The 19,844-nt window shown below is 39.6% G+C and overlaps 1 protein-coding gene and 1 pseudogene across 1 annotated transcript; one reads left to right on the top strand and one right to left on the bottom strand.

Annotated features, from left to right (window-relative positions):
- Positions 1-7,246: 7,246 nt before the first annotated feature.
- Positions 7,247-8,316, top strand: LOC105069128 (taste receptor type 2 member 41). Its single transcript, XM_010955202.3, has one exon. The coding sequence runs from the start codon at positions 7,390-7,392 to the stop codon at positions 8,314-8,316; it is 927 nt and encodes a 308-aa protein (XP_010953504.1). The 5' UTR covers positions 7,247-7,389.
- A 5,847-nt stretch (positions 8,317-14,163) lies between these two features.
- On the bottom strand, positions 14,164-15,416 carry LOC105072272 (olfactory receptor 2F1-like; annotated as a pseudogene).
- Positions 15,417-19,844: the final 4,428 nt, after the last annotated feature.

Raw genomic sequence — 19,844 nt, 5'->3', positions numbered from 1 at the left:
GGTGGAACAATATTCCATTGTATAGATATACAACATTTTGTTTATCCATTCATTTGTTGATGGACACAGGTTACTTCCACCTTTTGGCTATTGTGAATAACACTGCTATGAACATAGCAATGATAAGTCGGTCTTTGAAAGATTAATATACAACTCTGCATGGTAGTGGGAACTTGAGTACTGCTACCTGTTCTCTCCTACCCTGCCTTCTGCCCCATGGCAGATCAATCGTTACTAGTCTCAAATCACAGGGTCTTATAGGCAAAGGTTAATATTGGGGACAAAGTAGAGTTTAGTCTTCCTTAAATATATCACAGTTTATTAGTTTTAAAACTTTAAAGTTCTTTTTTGATAATTCATGATTATTGCAGGAAATTTGGGAAATATAGAATAATATATAGAATATTATAAGGAATATTAAAAATCACTCAGACTTCCAGTATCCAAAGATAATTACCATTAACACCCATCATTCCTTCCAGACAATTTTCTCATATAGAATTGTATTCATAGATATGCATATACAAAATAAACAGTGCTAATATCAGACATTTAAACAACTTTTTATAAAATTAGGATAATAAATGTATATATTTTTAATGTGTTATGAATATTTCCCTTTTCTGTAATATAGCCATGAGCCTTTAAATAAGTATTATGATTATTAATTTCACAGATGGTGGTTTTCTAGGACACCCAAATATTTTGTGGAAAGTATAGAAAAAAGTATAAAAAAACCAATGAAAAAAAGCATAAATCTTAGGAGTAAAAATATTTAATTTGATAACTTAGCCAAATAAGCAGGTTTTTATTATAAATCTTTTATAGTGATTTTAAATGGAACTAGGACACAATAAACTTGGTGATGTTGTTTCATGTTATTCTGCCACAGTGATGCTCGCACCTCCTAGAACCCAGCAGGATAGTCTGAAAAGGCAAAGATTCTAAGCATTTTATTGCAGGAAATATTTTTAAATCTTTGCTCACTGTTTTGCAATTACATGGTGATGACTGTCATTTTAAACGTTCATTTTCCTCTCTTCAAAGAGGGAATCATGAGCCAGTTCTACATAGATTCTCAGCCAGTGTTATTCTGCATTATAATTTTATATCCCAAGGAGAATGGTTTCATGTGTTTTGACTTCACATTTACTATTTTTAGCTACTAAGACAAATGTCACATTTTCTAAGACTGACCTAGAGGCCATATTTGCCAACTCTGCCCCTTTGGGTATATTTATTATGACTATTCTATTTTGCATCAAAAGTATCAGTGGTTCTCTCTCTCTCTCTTCCATAATTGCAAATCATGTGTTTATTAATCCTTGTTTCCATTCATCCTGCCTGACACACATATTTGAATAGCAGTATAATAGTTAACACATATCCTATTGTGTTCTACACTTAGTTAACATTCATGGTTATTTTTTGATTGACTCCAGTCTTTTTTTCAGCTTTATTGGCTATTGTGAATAGCCCGCAATGAACATGGGAGTACAGATATCTCTCTGAGTCAGTGATTCAATTTCCTTTGGATATATATACCCAAAAGTGGGATTACTGGAACGTATGGTAGTCCTATTTTTAAAGTTTTGAAGAATCTACATAATGTTTCATAGTGGCTGTACCAGTTTCCACCATCAGTGTACGAAGTTCCCTTTTCTCCACATCTTTGCCAGCATTTGTCATCTTTTATCTTTTTGATAATAACCATTCTAATAGATGTGAGGTGATAGCTCATTGGTTTTTGATTTGCATTTTCCCCGACAACTAGTCATATTGAGCAACTTTTCATTTGTATGTCTCCTTTGGAGGAAATGTTTATTCAGGTCTTTTGTCCATTTTTAAATTGGATTACTTGTATTTTTTGCTACTGAGTTGTATGAGTTCCTAGCATATTTGGGGCATAACCCTTTATGGGATAAGTGATTTGTAAGTATTTTCTCCCATTCCATAGGTTGTCTTTTCATTTTGTTGATTGTTTCTTTGCTGTGCAGAAGCTTTTGAGTTTGATGTAGTCCTACTTGTTTATTTTTCCTTTTGTTGCCTTTGCTTTTTCTGGCAAATCCAAAAAAATTATTGCCAAGATCAATGTTAAGGAGTTTACCTCCAAAGTTTTCTTCTAAGAGTCTTATTATTTCAGGTCTTCTGTCTTTTTAATCTATTTTGAGTTGACTTTTGTGTATGGTGTAGAGAGGGTTTAAATCTTTTGCATGTGGCTGTCCAGTTTTCATACCCTCTAGAGGCAGGCTTCTTGTGTCTTTTGGATATGTCCCTCAAGTTTTAAAAACAACTTTGTTGAGATACCATACAATTCACCCATCAGGACTTCATTTCTTTCTATTTGCCAAATAATAATCTACTTAATGGATATACCACCTTTTGCTTATCTATTCATCAGATGATATACCTTTGGGTTGTTTCTATTTGGGGGCTATTGTAAATAATACTGCTGTGAATATTTTTGTACAAGTTTCTGTGTGAAAATATTCTAATTTTTCTTGAGTGTACAACTAGGAATGGAATTTCTGGATCATACGGTAACTATGTTTAAAATTTTAAGGCTCTGCACCCAAATAGTTTTTCAAGGCGGCAGCACCATTTTTTATCCTACCAGTGATGTATGAGTGGTTCAGTTTCTTCCTATCCTTGCCAACACTTGCTATTGTCTGTCTTTTTGGTTTTAGCCACACTAATGGATGTGAAGTAGTATCTCATGACTATGATTTGTATTTCTATAATGATTAATAATGTGGAACCTCTTTTTGTGTGTTTACTGTCCATTTGTATATCATCTTTGGAGAAATGTGTATTCAAATCCTTTGCCCATTTTAAAATTTGATTACTTGTTTTTTGATTGTTGAGTTATAAGTTTTCTTTATATATTCTGGGTACAAGTTCCTTATCAGATATATGATTTGCAAATATTTTTTTTCCCCATCATGTGGTTGTCTTTTAACTTTGTGTCTTTTAACTCCTAGGAAGAACAAAAGTTTTTTAATTTTGATGAAATTCAATTTATCTATTTTTTCTTTAGTCACTTATACTTTCAATGTCATGTCTAAGAATGTTTTATCTAACCAAGATTATGAAGATTTACTCTTATGTTTTCCTCTAAGAGTGTTATAGTTATAGCTATTATATTTGAGTTAATTTTTGAGTATAGTATGAGGAAGGGGTCCAACTTCATTATTTGTATGTGGATATCTAGTTGTCCCAGCATCATTTTTGAAACTCAAGAAGTTTTTATCAATATCAAAAAATTAATATTTGTGAAGCACAAAGAATAATACACAGGGATGCTAGCAGCACTGAGTAAATACTAGTTATTATTTTATCATTTATTATACTAAATCTTCATTACATGTCTACTTGTCTTTCTCTCTCAAGACTATCTTAATCTTTGTATCTAGATGCTAAGCCTAGCATCTGACAAACAGTACACGCCGAATAGATTTTTTTCAATGGATGAATGGTAAATAGGGCTTCTCTACTGGATAATCAGTGGGCAAAGCACAGGACAGATGCCAATTTCAATACTGACATTCTGTGCCAACCTTGGGTCCCAACCAAAGGGCCTCTCAAAGTTAGAACATGTTAACAGTGTCTGCCTCATAACATCTCCCCAGAAAGCATAGTACTCAACCCTTGGGTGCAGATCACTCTGGATAACTAGAATCAGCGTATTTTTCACTCCCACATTGCCCTCCCCACTTGTTTGTCTCCTCTTCCCCTTGTCCCTGAGCATGAACTCAGAGAATGGAATCCCTCCCTAATATTTGTCTCAGCCAGATCTCCTCTGCTGGATCCCTTGGCTTTCAACTCCTAAAAGTTGAAGGTGCTCAGCTTACTCCCAGAGCCTTAACCATTTACATTGACATTCTTTCCCCACATGATCTCATCTAGTTTAATGGCTTTGAATACCATGTAAGTGTTGCTGCCTCTCAAAGCTGTCTGAGGTCCAGTCTTACATTTCAATTGTCTCTTTCATGTCTCATTTTAGAATAGACATCTCAAACTTAATGTAAACAAAAAAACAGTTTCCCCCACAAATCCACTCTTCTCTGTCTTCCTCATCTTAGTAAATGACTCCATAAAATTCTCCCAGCTACTGAAATGGAAAATTTAGGATTTGTCCTTGATTCCTTTCTCTCATCCCTGTATTAAGCACATTTTATTGAACCTGCCTTCAAAATATGCCAGCATCTCATCACAGCTCACCACCTCCAGTGCTTCCACTTGCCCCATCTGCTTGTACATGACCTAATGCAGTAACCTCTGACTGCTCCCCTCCATTCCTGCCTCTTTCAGTTCCATTCTTTACCCCAGAGTATCTGTTTCAAAACATAAATTAGATGATGCTACTCCCCTATTTAAAATCCTCTAATTGTTTCAGTTATATTAGGATACTATCTGATAGGATACTATACTAATTTCTTACCATGACCAACGTGACTTTCTTCAATTCGCCTTTAAATAACAAGATGTTAAGGGCTGAGATTTTTACCAGGGTTACAGATTTAATGATATAAGATTTCAAAATGGATATAAACCTTTCCATAAGTCTTGAAATTCTTTGATAAAAGTGTTGAGACAGTAGAAGAGGGAGGATTTTGTGAGAACTGAATATTCAGAAAAAGCTGTTATGAATCCCACTCCATATTCCACCAAGGAGGACTGAGAACGCCTCCCCCTCACCTCAGACCTGGTGGTGGTTGAGAGCTTCTGTGGGACCGCTCGCAAAGCTCACTGGGTTATTTCTTCAGTTGGGAGGTATTGGGCTGTAAGTTCCTTAAAAGCAGGAATCCTCTCTCTTTGGCTTACTGCCATATCCGCACCGACTAGAATAGGTGCCCTGTGTATATAAGTGCTCAATAAATATTTGTTGAGTGAATGAATAAATGAGTAAAATCTGTATAAGGAAAATAGATCTAAGAGTGAGAAAAATGCATATTCACCCAACTTCAATGGGATTTTTCTTTTTACTGTAGCTTTTAATTTGAATACAATTATGCATTCATGCTGTGGTGGTGACCACTGTTACATTATTTGTATGACCAGTTTTCTTAGTTGACTCTTTCAAGACAAAGGCACATTATACAAGGACAAGGATAGACAAGCATTAAAAAAGTTTTAAACAAACGGGGAGGAAGGTCAAATTTGAAGTATTAAACCAAAAACATTTGACTATGGATCAACTTGAATATATTTACATTCAAGGATATATTTTTAATTTTCAACATGCTCTCATAGGTATCTCTTTAATGCTGGTGTTGGAGGACAGGACTCATATGCCTAAGTAAGCTATGGTATCTCAGTGTAGCAGACAGACTCAAGTTGGCCCTCAATGACCCTCACCCCTGGTAAGTGCACCTTTGTATAACCCCCACCCCCTTCAAGTGTCCATGGGGACTACAACTTATTCTGTCCAATTAAATATGGTAAACATGATAGGAGGTCACTTAAATTATGATAATTAATCCCCATCCTGCTAATCAACTCTCCCTAGGGACTCTCTTTGTTGACTTGATCTGCCATGTTGAAGCAGTTCACTTGGTAAAAACAGAGAGTGGCCACTAGGACCTAAGGGCAGCCTCCAGCTGACACCCCAGCAAGAAGCAGGTACCCTCAGTTCCACAACTGTAAAGAATGAATTCACTCTTTGGAAACATAAACCTCTGTTTAAACCATTATCAATCACTGACACCTCAGGGTCCATAAAGGATCTAAGAAGAGGTTTGGTAGAAAGGTGGACCAAAGTATCTGACATCAAAGGGGATGAATGTCATAGGTGAGAATAGATGTGAAATAGGACAGTTCAGCTGGAGACAGACTTCTCTAGTGTCTCCACTTTGTCTAGGTCTTGGCCATATGAGTGTTCCCCTACACTTGTCGCCTATACACTTAACATCTTGAGAATCCTCTGATAGGGACAAGTGTGTTTATCGGGACCAAAGATGGAATAAGAAGTATGGAACTCTCAGCAGAAATAACCAATAAACAGTCTATAATAGGAATTGAAAAGAGTGTTATTTGAGCCAAGCTGAGGATGGTAGCCCAGGAGACACAGATTCAAGAAGTACTTGAATTGTGTTCATCTGGACTTTGAAATGGGGGAGGCTTATACATCGGCAAACCTGCCAAGTTACATAAGTTCTTTGTCAAGAATTAGAATTGGATGTAGCAAGAAATAAAAATGCTTGTTAAGCAAAAATTGCTTGGGGTCTGAAATGCTTGCATAGTTACAAGGGGAGACCTTGAGACCATAAAGTTGCAATCGGCAGCTGTTAGAAGATACTGTTTTGAAAACAGCTGTTGGTGTCCTTTGAGTCTGATACAGTTCAGAAAATTCAAGTTCTCAGTAATGCAGGAATGTGTTTGAAACTCCATCCATGGTGGTCACCCAGCTCCATTTTGGATTCCTGAACCACAGTTTTATATCTTGTCACAACAAAGAATAAACTTCAAATATGACAAGGGTACATTCATTCCTTCAAGGTTTCAGAAGAGCCAGATTAGCCTGTGTGCAGTGAGTCAGTATGACCTTGTTGTCTCAGAAGGGAGCCTCATCTTTGAAGTATAGCCTTGGTGTCATAGCAAGGGGGTGGGGCATTTACCCCATCTTCAAAGTGGACATTCTAAACAGTCTGGTAAATGCGCCTTTCTTTCCTTTTCCTTTTCCTTTTCCTTTTCTTTTCGTGCCCTGCCCTGCCCTGCCTTTTCTTTTTTCTTTTCTTTTCTTTTTTTTTTCTTTTCTTTTCTTTTCTTTTTTTTTTCTTTTTCTTTTTCTTTTTCTTTTTCTTTTTCTTTTTCTTTTTCTTTTTCTTTTTCTTTTTCTTTTTCTTTTTCTTTCTTTTTCTTTTTCTTTTTCTTTCTCCCTTTCTCCCTTTCTCCCTTTCTCTTTCTCTTTCTCTCTTTCTCTCTCTCTTATGGTGAAAGCAGATGTACCATGCATGTCTGACAGGCCCTAAGATAGGCTGTTGTATTTTGCATAAATTTCAAAGCCAATCACGTATAAGCCAGAATGATTTCCCCGTACCTCAATATGGGAAAATTTCTTCCATCAGAACTGAGTCACACAGACCCTGGAAAACCTTCTACATTGACACCTAACCATGGCAGTGTGCAGGCAAAACCACAGAAGGCCAATCAGGGGCAGTCAGTAGGCCTACTGGTAACTGAGCCCAGGGGAAATTTGCATCCTCACTGAGCTGAGCTCACCTTCCTCTGTAGCCTGAGTATTGGTCCTTCTCAGTGAGCTCTGGCTCAGATGCAAAGACTGAGCATTCTTCTCATATCCCCAGAAGAGACCGAAAGAGGACCTTTGGGTGGGGGTAGGCAGGAGGCCAGGGACCAAGGCATGGGGTGGTGACCAGAGGAGGGGCCAGAATGCATCCAGCACTCACAGCCCTCTTCATGCTGCTCTTTATCCTGCTGTGTGTCCTGGGAGTCCTGGCCAATGCTTTCATTGTGTGGGTGCTGAGCAGAGAGTGGGTGCGACGGGGGAGGCTGCTCCCCTCCGACATGATCCTTATTAGCTTGGGTGCCTCCCACTTCTGCCTGCAGTCGGTTGGAATGGGGAACAACTTCTACTACTTCCTCCACCTGGTCGAGTACCGTCGGGGTCCTGCCTGGCAGTTATTTGGTCTATTCTGGGACTTTCTGAACTCAGCCACCTTCTGGTTTGGCTCCTGGCTCAGCGTCCTCTTCTGCATGAAGGTTGCTAACTTCACCCACCCCACCTTCCTCTGGCTGAAATGGAGGTTCCCAGGGGTAGTGCCCTTGCTTCTGCTGGGATCTCTCCTCGTTGCCTTCATTGTCACCCTGCTGTTCTTTTGGGGGAACCATGCTCTGTATCGAGGATTCTTTATTGAAACATTTTCTGGGAATATGGCCTACAAGGAGTGGAGCAGGAGGCTGGAAATGCACTATTTCCTGCCCCTGAAGCTAGTCACCCTTTCAATTCCTTGCTCTAGTTTTCTGGTCTCAATTGCGCTGTTGGTAAGTTCTCTGAGGAGACACACGAGGAGGATGCAGCACAGTGCACACAGCCTGCAGGACCCCAGCGCCCAGGCTCACACCGCAGCTCTGAAGTCACTCATCTCCTTCCTCATTCTTTACCTTCTGTCCTTCCTGTCCCTGGTTATTGACGCTGTAGTGTTTTTCTCCTCAGAGAGTGAATGGTACTGGCCATGGCAAATTGTAACCTACTTGTGCACATCTGTCCATCCCTTTATCCTCATCTTCAGCAACCTTAGGCTTCGAGGGGTGTTCAGGCAGCTAATTCTGTTGGCCAGGGGCTTCTGGGTGGCCTAGGTGTCCTGCTATCCTTACCTAGACCACGAGAAGAGACTCAAGTGAGGACCACAGAGCCATGACCCCCTTATGCATAACCTTCACAGGCAGATAATCTACTGGAACCTGCTGTGGGGGCTCTCTTTCGGCAAGGAGATGAGGAGAGTAAAATCTGAAAACTCTCGGAGCATGATTTCTTCTTTGGGACACTATTGAAATAGAGCCCCAGGGATCCCAGAGAGCCAGTATTATCCAGAAATTCAGAATATAAAATTATGTGCTACTTTCTCTGTTTGTATTCCCTCTGCTATGTAGAACCCTTCGGTTAAAAAGTCTTAATTAATAGTATTCTCTTATCTCAACTGCCTACTGGGAAATTAAGAGAAACTGTGTCTACGACTGAACTGAAGTGTGGATGGAGGAAGCAGAGACCTTCCTGAGGATAATGTGATGGGAGCACCAAGGGACAGAGGTTGTGGTGGACAGTGGCCTGGGCTGTGAGGTCTAATAGCCCTTCCTCCTACGGAGATTTTTTTTTCTGTCACTAAACTTGGATACTTTTTTTATTTTAAACTTGGATACTTTGATTTTAATTTTATTAAAACTAGTAGAAGGTTTCTTTACCCCATCTCTTTTCTCGTTAGTATTTCTGTTCTGCTTTTGATTTTATCCTTTCGGAAGTCTAAGTGACAGCCAGAATTTTTCCATGTTTATTCTTCTTTTAGAATCACACATTATGCTTTTCTCCTTATTCAAATTGTCTCAAACTTCTTCCTAAAGCAAATGTCTCAAAGTCACATGTGAATTGAATAAACATGTACTTTTTGTTCTGAAAAACAAAGACTCAAGAATTTCACTTAGTTTGTGTTTGAAGTCTCTCTTTTAAAGAATCACCCTATTAAATCTTATGTGTAAATATTGTTTTAAAATAGTTTCTTCCAATTACTATGCAAACATTTTTAGAAATAATTTTGGAGAAAATTGTAATTAGAGTTGGGTGCCTCGAGGGCAGGCTTAAAAGCTTTTGCTAAAAGGTGTCAGTGTACAAATTTCAGAGACTAACTTGCAGCTGTGTGCCTGATAGGGCAAACTTAACCTCTGAGAGTGAGAATAATTTCCTTACTGATTAGTGTATATGCTGCTGAGTGGATGCACACTCATGAACTAAAATATTTGGGCAATTTATTCTACATTTTCACTTCAAACATTAATTTTTTTTAACAGGCAATAGCCTTGCATGGTTAAAAATTCAAAATGTACTAAAAAGTATGTATTTAAAAAGTCTCTTTCCTATCTTCCTTTTCTGAGGCATTCTTATCAGTTTCATGTCTGTCCTTCAAGAGATATTTTTTCCTATAACAGAAAGCCACTAATACCTAACTACCCAAACAGTTAACAAACTTACGGACTGCTATATTCCATACCAGTAGTTAACCAACCAGCTAACTTACTACCTGTGTTCTCCCTGTGGGCTTCTACAAAACGGTTGTACAATATTCATGCCACTCTACGCCTTGCTCTTTCTGCTTAACAATACGGCTATCTTGGAGACCTACACATATGGGCACACATGGCATTTCCTCACTTTTTTACATGTATCACAATTTTCTTTAACTTGTCACCTGTTTGTGGTCAGCTAGATTGGCTCCTGTCTTTTGTTGTTATACAAACAATGTTGCAATGTTGACTGTATCTTCTACACACATAATCTTGCACCTGTGCAAATTAACTATAGGATAAATTCCGTAAAATGGAATTACTGGGTCAAATGGCATATGCATTTCTAATTTTGATAAATGTTGCCCTCTGCAGGTTTGGATAAATTTACTTTCCCACCAGCAATTTATGAGCATGCTTATTTTCACATTTTTCATTTTGGGGGCCAATAAGTTAGGTAAAAAAAAAAAAAGGCAGATATGTGTAGTTGTAATTTGCATAATTCTTATTTTGAGTAAGGTTTGTCATCATTTCATATGTTTAGAGCCATTTGTATTTATTTTCTGTGGACAGTCTATATCTTTGCTTAATTTGGGGTTTGGAATTTGGCTTTTTTCTTATTGGTTTGTAGGAGCTCTTTATATTTTAGAGAAATCAGCTCTTTACTTTTGATATGAGTGGCAAAACACTCCCCTACCCTCAGTGCTTTTATTTAAATTTTTCTTGATTCTAATATTAATTTTTAAAGCTTTTTAAAATTTTGGAAGTTGCAAAAATAGTACAGAGTCCCATGTACCCTTTAGCCAGCTTTCCCCACTGATAACATCTTATATAACTATAGTACAGTATCAAAACTGTTAATAAGTCTGTGAACCTTATTCAGTTTTCACTAAGTTTTTTAACCTGCATTCGTGTGGGCCTGTGATTTGATACAATTTTATCGCATGTATAGATTTCTGTAACCTCAATCAAGACGCAAACCATTCCATCAACACAAAAGGACTCCTTCACGCTATGACTTTGCACCTACCCCTCACTCTACCCTTCAACTTTTTTTGGTTTTTGCTTTTTTATTTTTATAATAGTGGCTTTGCCATGCCAATTTTTTTTTGCTGAATTTATCGAAAACAATTTTAATATATATTGGGATTTTGTCTCATAGTTAGAAGGCATTCCTCACTTTGATATCATTAAAAAAGTGCCTTTTGGTTTCTTCTTTTATGCTTTCATTTTACATTTAAATTTTTGACTCCTCTGAAATTTATTCTTATATAAACTATAATGTCTGGATAAATTTTATTTTTTTCAGATTATTAGCTTATTGCCTTAATACTATTTATTGAATTTTTCTTCACTGTTAGAAATGTTATCGGTACTCAGTTCTTCTGTATAATGGTTTATTTCCAGACTTTCTATTATGTTTCACTGCCCTGGTGAAATTGTGTGCCACTACTGCAGCATTTTGATATCTTAGGTTTATGATGTTTGACTAACCAGTACGCTGATCTTTCTTCATTGATCTTTTTCAGAACTTTCCTGGCTATTATTTTAAAAATAATAGTGTCTGGTCCTAAACAAAAAAAATTTTTTTTAAATGCAAAGTTGATTCTGGTAAATGTATAATTTAACATACACATCCATGATGTTGAGCCTTCTATTCAGAAATATGGTATGCTTTCCATTTGTTCAAGATTTCTTTTATTACTTTCAGTAGTATTGTAATTTTTAAAAATATAGACCTACATTTTTTGATGTGAATTCCCAGGTATAATTAACCTCTTATGCCTCAGTTTCCTGGTATATTAAATTGAATAATAGTAATTGCAGAGATTGAAATGGGTAACATATGTGTATGACATATAAGTATTGTTCATCATAATTTGTTAGAAGTAATTCCAGTCATGCATAGTTAATATTATTTTTTCTAATTGTTTTCTCTATCTGCATCAGGATGAAAAAGGTAGAGCAACCAGGATGTAGCAAGGACTTTTCTAGCCACCAGAAAAGACCAATTTTTCTTTTTCTTTTTCTTTCTCTGACTCTTCTTTTTTCCCCCAATTTCTCAATTGCCAAACAAGACAAATATGCTAAATGTGATTGAGATAAAGAAAAACCACTCATGGAGGATAAGAAATCACGAAGGAGGGCGTCTGATGCTACAGAGGCCACTAGAAGCTCACCAGAGGCGAGAATTAAGCAGCGTTTAGACGTTAGTTGAGGGAGGTGAGAAAAGAGCTAGGAGTTTCTTTTCTTTTCTTTCTTTCCTTTGAAGAAATAAAGGGGGAAGGATGAAGTTATAGTACAAGTAATAATAAGGTTACTAAACATTATCTAGCTATCATCTTTAAACTTTATTCTATATTATGTTTTGTAAGGTTGCTATGTTGAGCTGTTATATCAAGGAAAGAAATGAAAAGACTAAGAAAATGTGTTAGAAGTCAGGGTAGATCAATGGGAAATTAGACTGATGAACCCTAGACCATGTGATCTCCTTGGGTAGCTTTTTTTAATGGTAAGTTCAGTTGTATGGTGTCAGGAAAGCTTATCTAAAAGCCCCATCTTATCAATCAGTTGCAAATATCACAGCTCATTACTAAACGTTTTGTAAAAGACACTTTCTAAAATTTAAAATCATGTTAATATAAACCAATACCTAAATCAGGTCGTGTTAACCTTCTTGGTGGGGGTAAATCACAGATTGTTTGGGAATGTATTCAGTTAATAAATGTTTTTCGAGTGCTTACAGGTAGACAACGCCCTGTGCTAGGAATAAAGTAGTGAGAATTGCAGACACAGCTTTTGTCCCCATGGAATTTACAGTCTTCTGGGAAGTCAGGGGTAAAGTCATCAAGCAAGCATGTTGGGAGAAGTGTGAGGATGGGAAAGCATGGAGGCCTATGAGTGTGTGTAACTGGGGGGAGGGATGTGGCAGAAGGACCCCCTCAGGACCTGGTAACAGTTGGATGAGATGACACTTTAGCAGACAACTCTGGGGGGCTACTAGACTTGAAACCTGTCGATGATCTCCAGGCTAAGAACCCCCGTTCTCCAGTGGTGTTCCTGGTCTGGATTGTGCAGACAATGCCCTACCGGGGAGATTTTGTTCTGGATAAAAGAGATTGGATTCGTGCCCTCCTGAGGAGCAGGAAGGTCCTGCAGTCAGGGAATCTCTGCCACGTGAATTCCCAGGTGTTTCAGAACGATGTTGCATCACATCTTTTGGCTCCCTCCCTTGTCTCTAAGTGATCCTAGAAATACTTGCCTAATCTAGCTCTCGTCTCGGACCCTCAGTTTTGTTCTCCTGGGCTTCGTGCATTGATTTACTCACCATGAAAAAAAATAACTTGAACCCTTTTCCAGACCAGTGTCTTGGTGAGACTTGGATGCATTTTGTGAACCAGTATTACAAAAGCAAATTCGAAATCCCTCACTAACCAGAACGGGATCTGTTTAGCCAAGGGGCTGCTGCTTGAAATGTGGCATGAGGCAGAAAAACAGGACTGTTACCAGAGCTGACACTTACAGAAAACACCAAGTAAGTGCTGTTTATTTTTGCTTGGTCATCAGATGTTGCTCAGATGGCCTGGTCTTAAAAAAAAGAAAAGGAAAATATAAGGTACTTTATCGGTACATACATCCTCTGTTCCGTTCCCAACTTCACGATCTGATCATTCTTCTAAAATTACCCTGTGTTCTAAATAACTTCTGGTCTATATCCACTGCCTTCCCAACTCTTGGTCTTTGAACCCTGCCTTAAACGCTTCCTGGTCTATGAAGCTTGCCCTAATTAGAGGAAATGGAATTACAAACAGATGATTCATTTATTCGCATTAATGAGGCATGAAATAGTTTGTTGGATTAAAGAAGAAAAAGTTTGTCTTACTAACTTTTGTTTTGATTAATCTAACAGGACTGGGGAAGAAGAAGAAAATTTCTGGAATATTATATATTAGACGTGCTATTCCCCACATCAAAACTCTGCTGTCTCACTGTTGCCTCTAATGCAAACTCTGTGGCCTTGTTTTTAAAACCCTACTATGCGCGCCACCCCCACTTTCCAGCCCTACCTCCTCCTCACACCTTCTCAAAATGAAATCTTTGCTCTAACCAAACTGGTTTGCTCACTCTTTCCCAGCCAGTCCTCAATTTTTTCTACCTCCTCACCTGGCTTACATCATTCCCCCGTGGGAAGATGATTTAACCTTAGAGAGAATTAACCTCTCTCTCTTCTCCCTCATCTATCCAAGTTCTAGCATTTTCTAAGCCAACTTAATTTTTTCTTCTCCTTTAATCCCTTTGCAAACCACCTATATTTCTCACCTTCATAAGGGAATTTCGTGAATTCCATGGGCTTTTAGTCTCTATCACCTATTTGGCAATTAACCAAGTATTGCCTAATTGTGCTTTTTCATTGCTGGATTGTGTCGCAATTTCTTGGTTAGTATTTATCTCTTATCTTCCCTAATAATCCCCAGGTTGTGGGGAAGGACTGCATAATAGAACTCCGTGTGTCTCTTGCAGCACCTGGCATGGTGTGTTGAACACAGTGGAGTTGATACAAATCTGTTTACTGATTGGTGTTTCTTTCCAAGACCTGCGTGGTGTCCAGAGCCCTGTGATACTCAACACCGGGAGGGAGTTGTGATGGTAACTGGTGATTAAAGAGAGTCAGGCACAGAAGAGGTGTTCATTAAATGTGGTATTTGATTGAGTGATGAGAGATGGTGAAGTTGACATTTAAGACAAGGAGGAAAGTAGTTGTGGGATTTATTCTGATGTTTACTCAGTCAACAAATATTTAACATTTCTGATTGGGTAAACTGTTTTTGAATCTCGATGGGAAAAGGCCAGCGTCACAAAGAAGATTCCAGAGCTTAAGTCATTATTTATCTAATCCATGCCTTTAAAAATGAAGAGTACACCTTTCATATGTGCGTGTGTGTGCGTGTCTGTGTGTGTGTGTGCGTGTGTGTGTGTACTATTGCACAGTTTATCCCTTAGTATAAGCTTCATCGTCATTAGGGGAAGTCCTCCTCTTTCCATTTCTGAGTTTTTCCGTGTTTTTCTGTTTCTACAACTGAATTCCTATCCAGCATTCAGCTCAAGGCACTAGCAACACAACTAGAGCTCACTAGGACGACCTGTATGACATCCACACAGGCCACATGGTTCAGTACATGGCATCCACAGGTGGGCAGGTACATGGTGACTGCCATCTCTAATACAGAATTAGCTAGGCCGACAAGACAAGAGACCACTGTCAGACTTGGCCCCATCACTGCCACATAGCACAGGGGGTCACAGATGGCCACGCAGTTAGTGGTCATAGGCCATTGCTGCCAGCAGCAGGAACTCAGTCCCCCCCAGGGTCAGGGAGAAGAAGTGCTGGGTTCCAGTCGGGTGAAGGAGATGGTCTTCTTCTCCAGGAGGAAGTGCGCCAGCATCTGGGGGACCCCGCTGGTGGTGTAGCAGATGTCCACTACGGAGAGGTGGCAGAGGAAGAAGTACATGGGCAGGTGGAGGCGGGCGTCCAGCCAGATCAGGAGGATGATGAGCCCGTTGCCCAGCAAGGTCAGCAGATAGGCGGCCCCAAACAGGACAAAGAGTCCAGCCTGGATCTGCCTGTCCCTGGAGAGTCCCATTAGGACAAACTCACTCACCCGGGTCAGATTGTCCGTCCTCATGGAGCAGGTGGGTCAGGCTGCCAGGGAGGCGGTGCATTAGAGACATGAGAATTGTAATCAGAATTCACAGTCTGGGACTGAACAGCGGACTTTAAGTAGGACTGCAAGTACTTGTATGTTTTCTCCATTAGACTCTGAGCTTCTTGAAGTCAGGGGTATTTTCTCATTTTTCTTTTTATGCAAAGATTCCTAGCAAGGGTTTCGTAATAAAATCTTTTTGTTGCATGCACGAATACAAAAAAGCTTAAAGTAGTAGTCTTGAGGATTATTATCTGATCCCAAGATGTAGGCCATGTGTTCTGGATCTCCCTCTGTCCTTATTATTCATGCTGGAGCAGGTGGTTTCCCTGCTTCTCCCATTAACCCATGTTGGGTCACTGACGGAAGAAAATCCCTCATTTGGCTCTCAGTGTACTGATGAATCAGGCTTAGTCCTAGGATGATAAGATCAAGGCCTCATTGTAGAGCATTATACCAACTGTAATTATGTCCCAACTTCTTGTGATTGTGCTATTTCCTTGGTGAAATGCTGGCATTTATTTGAATGTCACAGTACGCGATTAATAAAAGACAAACGCACACATCACTTATTGCGACGGCAACTGACGGTGCCCACTGATGAAGTCAGTAAGGGAGTGCCTCTAAAAGCCTTTGAGCTTTGTTACGTGTAAATCCTGTCACAGCAAAGATGTATTTGCCCTTGGAACACCTCCCTGTGTACTTTGTTGGTCTTTAGCCTCTATCAAAGGATAAAAATGGCTTTTTCTCCCCCTTAGTGAAAAGGTGCTAAACAATTTTATAGTCTTTATGTCTCTATTTATTAATAAGACCCTCTGGCCCCATTTCAATATTCGCTTTATGTGTCTTTGCAACATGTTGGGAGAAGATAGTGCTGTTGACTAGGATGAAGATAAGGACAGAACACAGAGGCACAGAGAAGCATCTGACTGCTGGAAAAGCTCACCTGGATGCCCATTAGGGGGCGTTTGAGAGGGAAAGAAGAAACTTCAGAGGGAAGGTTCATCTGTGCAAACCCCACGGGGCTCGTGGTGGGAGCCTGAGCAGTGCTTTCCACACCAGCTCACACTGGAATTACCTGGGGTGCTCTGAAAACTCCAAGAGCCCAGCCCCAACTCCAGAGTAATTAAATCAGAATCTCAGGTGGGTGAAACACAGACATTAGTGTATTAGTAGCTTTTAATGTTTCCTGGTAATAAAAATGTAAAGTTTTAATTATAGGTTTGAAAGTCACTGCTTTAGAAGGGAATTTTAACTTTAATTTTGAACACTCAAGGTATGTTTTTTGAGAGAGAGATATGTTTTGATATAAACCCAAAAGAGTCTCTGAGGAGGAAAAATCTTTGGCCTAAACTTCTCATTTGTTGTTTAAAAAAGTTGAAGCCAAGGAAGTTTAAATGATTTGCCTCAAATCCCGCTGAATCAGTGAAAAAGTCAGCCTGGAGATCTTGCCTTTTGTGTGCTAGGTCTCCCTTTAGCCTCAGCTTTCAGAGGTCTGGTCCAAAACTAATGTTTTAGAATATCTTAGGCCCAGGGGGTAATTAGTGAGTATAAAATGAGATAATGTGTGAGAAAGCCCTTCATTACTTCAGAGCATTATCTAAATAAAAATGATTTGTGTTAAAGGTATGAGAGATAGGCCGTAGAATCCAATGAAATGGAAATGAAAAAAACAATCCAACACAAGTCTTTCTAACAGGGTTTGAAGATAGAGCTTGTGGTTGGAAGACGGGTGAGGGGAGGGCAGGTCAGCAGGATACTATCCTCTGTTGGACCCTCTTAGCTGGTTGGAAAACTACCCGTTTCCTTCTTTCAGTCCTTTAGTGGCTGGAAGGTGTCACTGTAGAAGATGCCAAAAATAGAAACTGGCTTTGGCACAATCCCCAGCTGAGTTTCTGAGCCCTGCACCTCGGATGGAAGTCCCTGGCTTTCCACAGAGCCTAACTCTTTCATCAGTGCAGTAAATAACCAAGCTTTAGTTCCCTGAATGTGGCTCCTGATTGCTGAGAACGACAACTGAGATTTTCATCATTGATGGGAATAAAATGGAAAGTGGGAGTAACAGAAAAGAATGGAAGCTGGAAGGAAGATACAGGATCATCATTTCAACCTTATCGATTTTCAAATGAGGAAACTGAGGCTCCGAAGGCAGAAGTGATTCACTCACAGTCACTCTGCCTGGTGGGAGCAAAGCTGGAACTGGATCTGAAATCTGAGGACCACAGTCCCCTGTTCTTCCTGCTACGTCACCTTGTCTCATCACCTGGAGCAAGAAGAGTATATCATAGTAACCAGTGCGGAGCAGTATCCCCACAGAATGAAAGTAGGACAGCTTTGGTTTGTGAGGAGAGGGGACAGTTGGGAAAGGTGCAGTGTTTGGGATATTATTTTGCTCCTGGTGGGCCAGTAGAGACTTGGAACTGCCACAAAGTGACTCAGGGGAACAGGCTGAAGAGTAGTTTGCACAGATCAGTGGGCTGGAGGTCACCCCATCGCGTGGTGGGAGGATGGAGCCCACACACCTGGGCTCTCAGCTTTCTCTGAAGCCCAGAGGAGAACCGGGAAACCCCGTCCACTGAGCCCAGCTCCTTCACTGCCCTTTTCTGACTTCTAATAAACAAACTGCTTGAAGGGTAGAGAAGGTGTCTTCTCTTTTTATTGTGCTCTTTCTAGTTTCTAACAGAGCTTGGCGTATAGAGTTGGTGAACTGAATGAATAAATGAACATCATATTGAGCAGTCATGTCTTTAAAATTCATTCTCATGTAAACCTCAGTGTAGCACCTGATTATCAATGTTTTCACAGAGTCTGCTCCGTGATACCAGCTCAAGAATGACTCTACTCAGGAGGGTCTCTTCAGGGACCAAATGGTTGTTTCCTCCTGATTAGTGAGAGCCCTTTAAATATATTGAGTCTCTCTTTAATGAGACAAGGGCCAGTTTTTCCTCCCCTGAGCTCTAGAACTCAAACAATGGGGTAAGTAGGAAAATCCTTTGAATCACCCTTTTTCTAACCTGCAACCTAATGAAGTGATACCTTCTTTGGATGAACTAGATGTATGCACTCCTGCTGTAGACAGCAGAATCTAAGTTTTATTTTATGTACAAAAATACATTTTAATTATTAGGATTAGAAGGTGTCAATTGATGATTGTCCCAACTAGATAACAATTTAATGAAGAATTGCAGCTCAGGTGTAGAACCAACACTATTGTTACTGACTGACACCTTCAAACTTTTAACTGGTTTTTATCAAACCTCATACACAAAGTTTGTTTGCATACAACTATTTGGTGAGCACTTTGTAGCCAGGCTGTGTTAGAAAATGTGCTAGAATATCACACTGCTCAAAGCTGATGTTCCACAGGCATGTGATGATGTTAATGAAAAATGTACAGAAGTATAAGTGTTTCCAGTTTGTTCTTTCACTAACTAAGGAGGAAGAACTCCTGTGGTTTCTTTGCTGTAGGAAATGCAGGCACTGGGCAAAGTGGAGGCTTTGGTTGGGGGAGAGAACTTTGAAAAGGAATAGAGAAAGGAAAAGATGATCTGTTGATCTGGGGGGAGAAATTAATAGTCTAAAAGTGAGAGGGGCCTAGACACAAGAGTTAAAAAGTTTTTCCCTGGGGGATGGGGCTGAGTGACTCAGATGAGGGTGGGAGCAGTGGGGGAAAGGACCAGGGAGGGGAAGAAGAGGAGAATGGAGGCTGGTGGTCGTGGTGGTAGGGGAGAAGGAGGTGGGAAGGGGCTGAGGTAGTGAGAGATGCTAATGCTCAGGGGAAGGAAGGGAAGGAGAGGTCTTCAATAAAGTTAAAAACAAAAGTTTTGCTGAACATTTCTCCAAAGAAGATGTACAAATTGCCAACACACACATGAAAAGATGCTCAGTATCATTAGTCACTAGGGACATGCAAATTAAAAACACCCTAGCATGTCACTTCACACCTGCTGGAACGTCTGTAGTCAAGGAACACAGCATAAGTGTTGCTGAGGAAGTGGAGAAATTCAAACCCTCATTCATTGCTGGTGCGACTGTAAAATGGTTCCGTTATGGCAGAGAGCAAGTTGGCATTTCCTTAAAAAGGTAAACATACAGTTACCATATGACTCAGCAATTCTGCTGCAGGATATGTACCCGGAGAGCTGAAAACAGGTTTTCAAACCAAAACTTGCACATGAATGTTTCTAGCAGCACTATTCACAAGAGCCCAAAGGTAAAAACAGCCCAGATTTGTATCACTGATGAACAGATCAACAAAATGTGGTTGTTTTCATTCAAGGGAATATTATTCAGCCATAAAAAGGCATGGAGCCTTGCTCGATGTTACAAGATGGATAGACCTCAAAAACATTATACTAAGTGCAAGAAGCCAGACCCAAAAGGTCACATATTGTATGATTCTATTTATAT

This window comes from Camelus bactrianus, chromosome 7 (assembly GCF_048773025.1).
Source record: "Camelus bactrianus isolate YW-2024 breed Bactrian camel chromosome 7, ASM4877302v1, whole genome shotgun sequence".
Classification (NCBI taxonomy): Eukaryota; Metazoa; Chordata; class Mammalia; order Artiodactyla; family Camelidae; genus Camelus; species Camelus bactrianus.
This window is presented reverse-complemented; position numbering and strand designations above follow the sequence as displayed.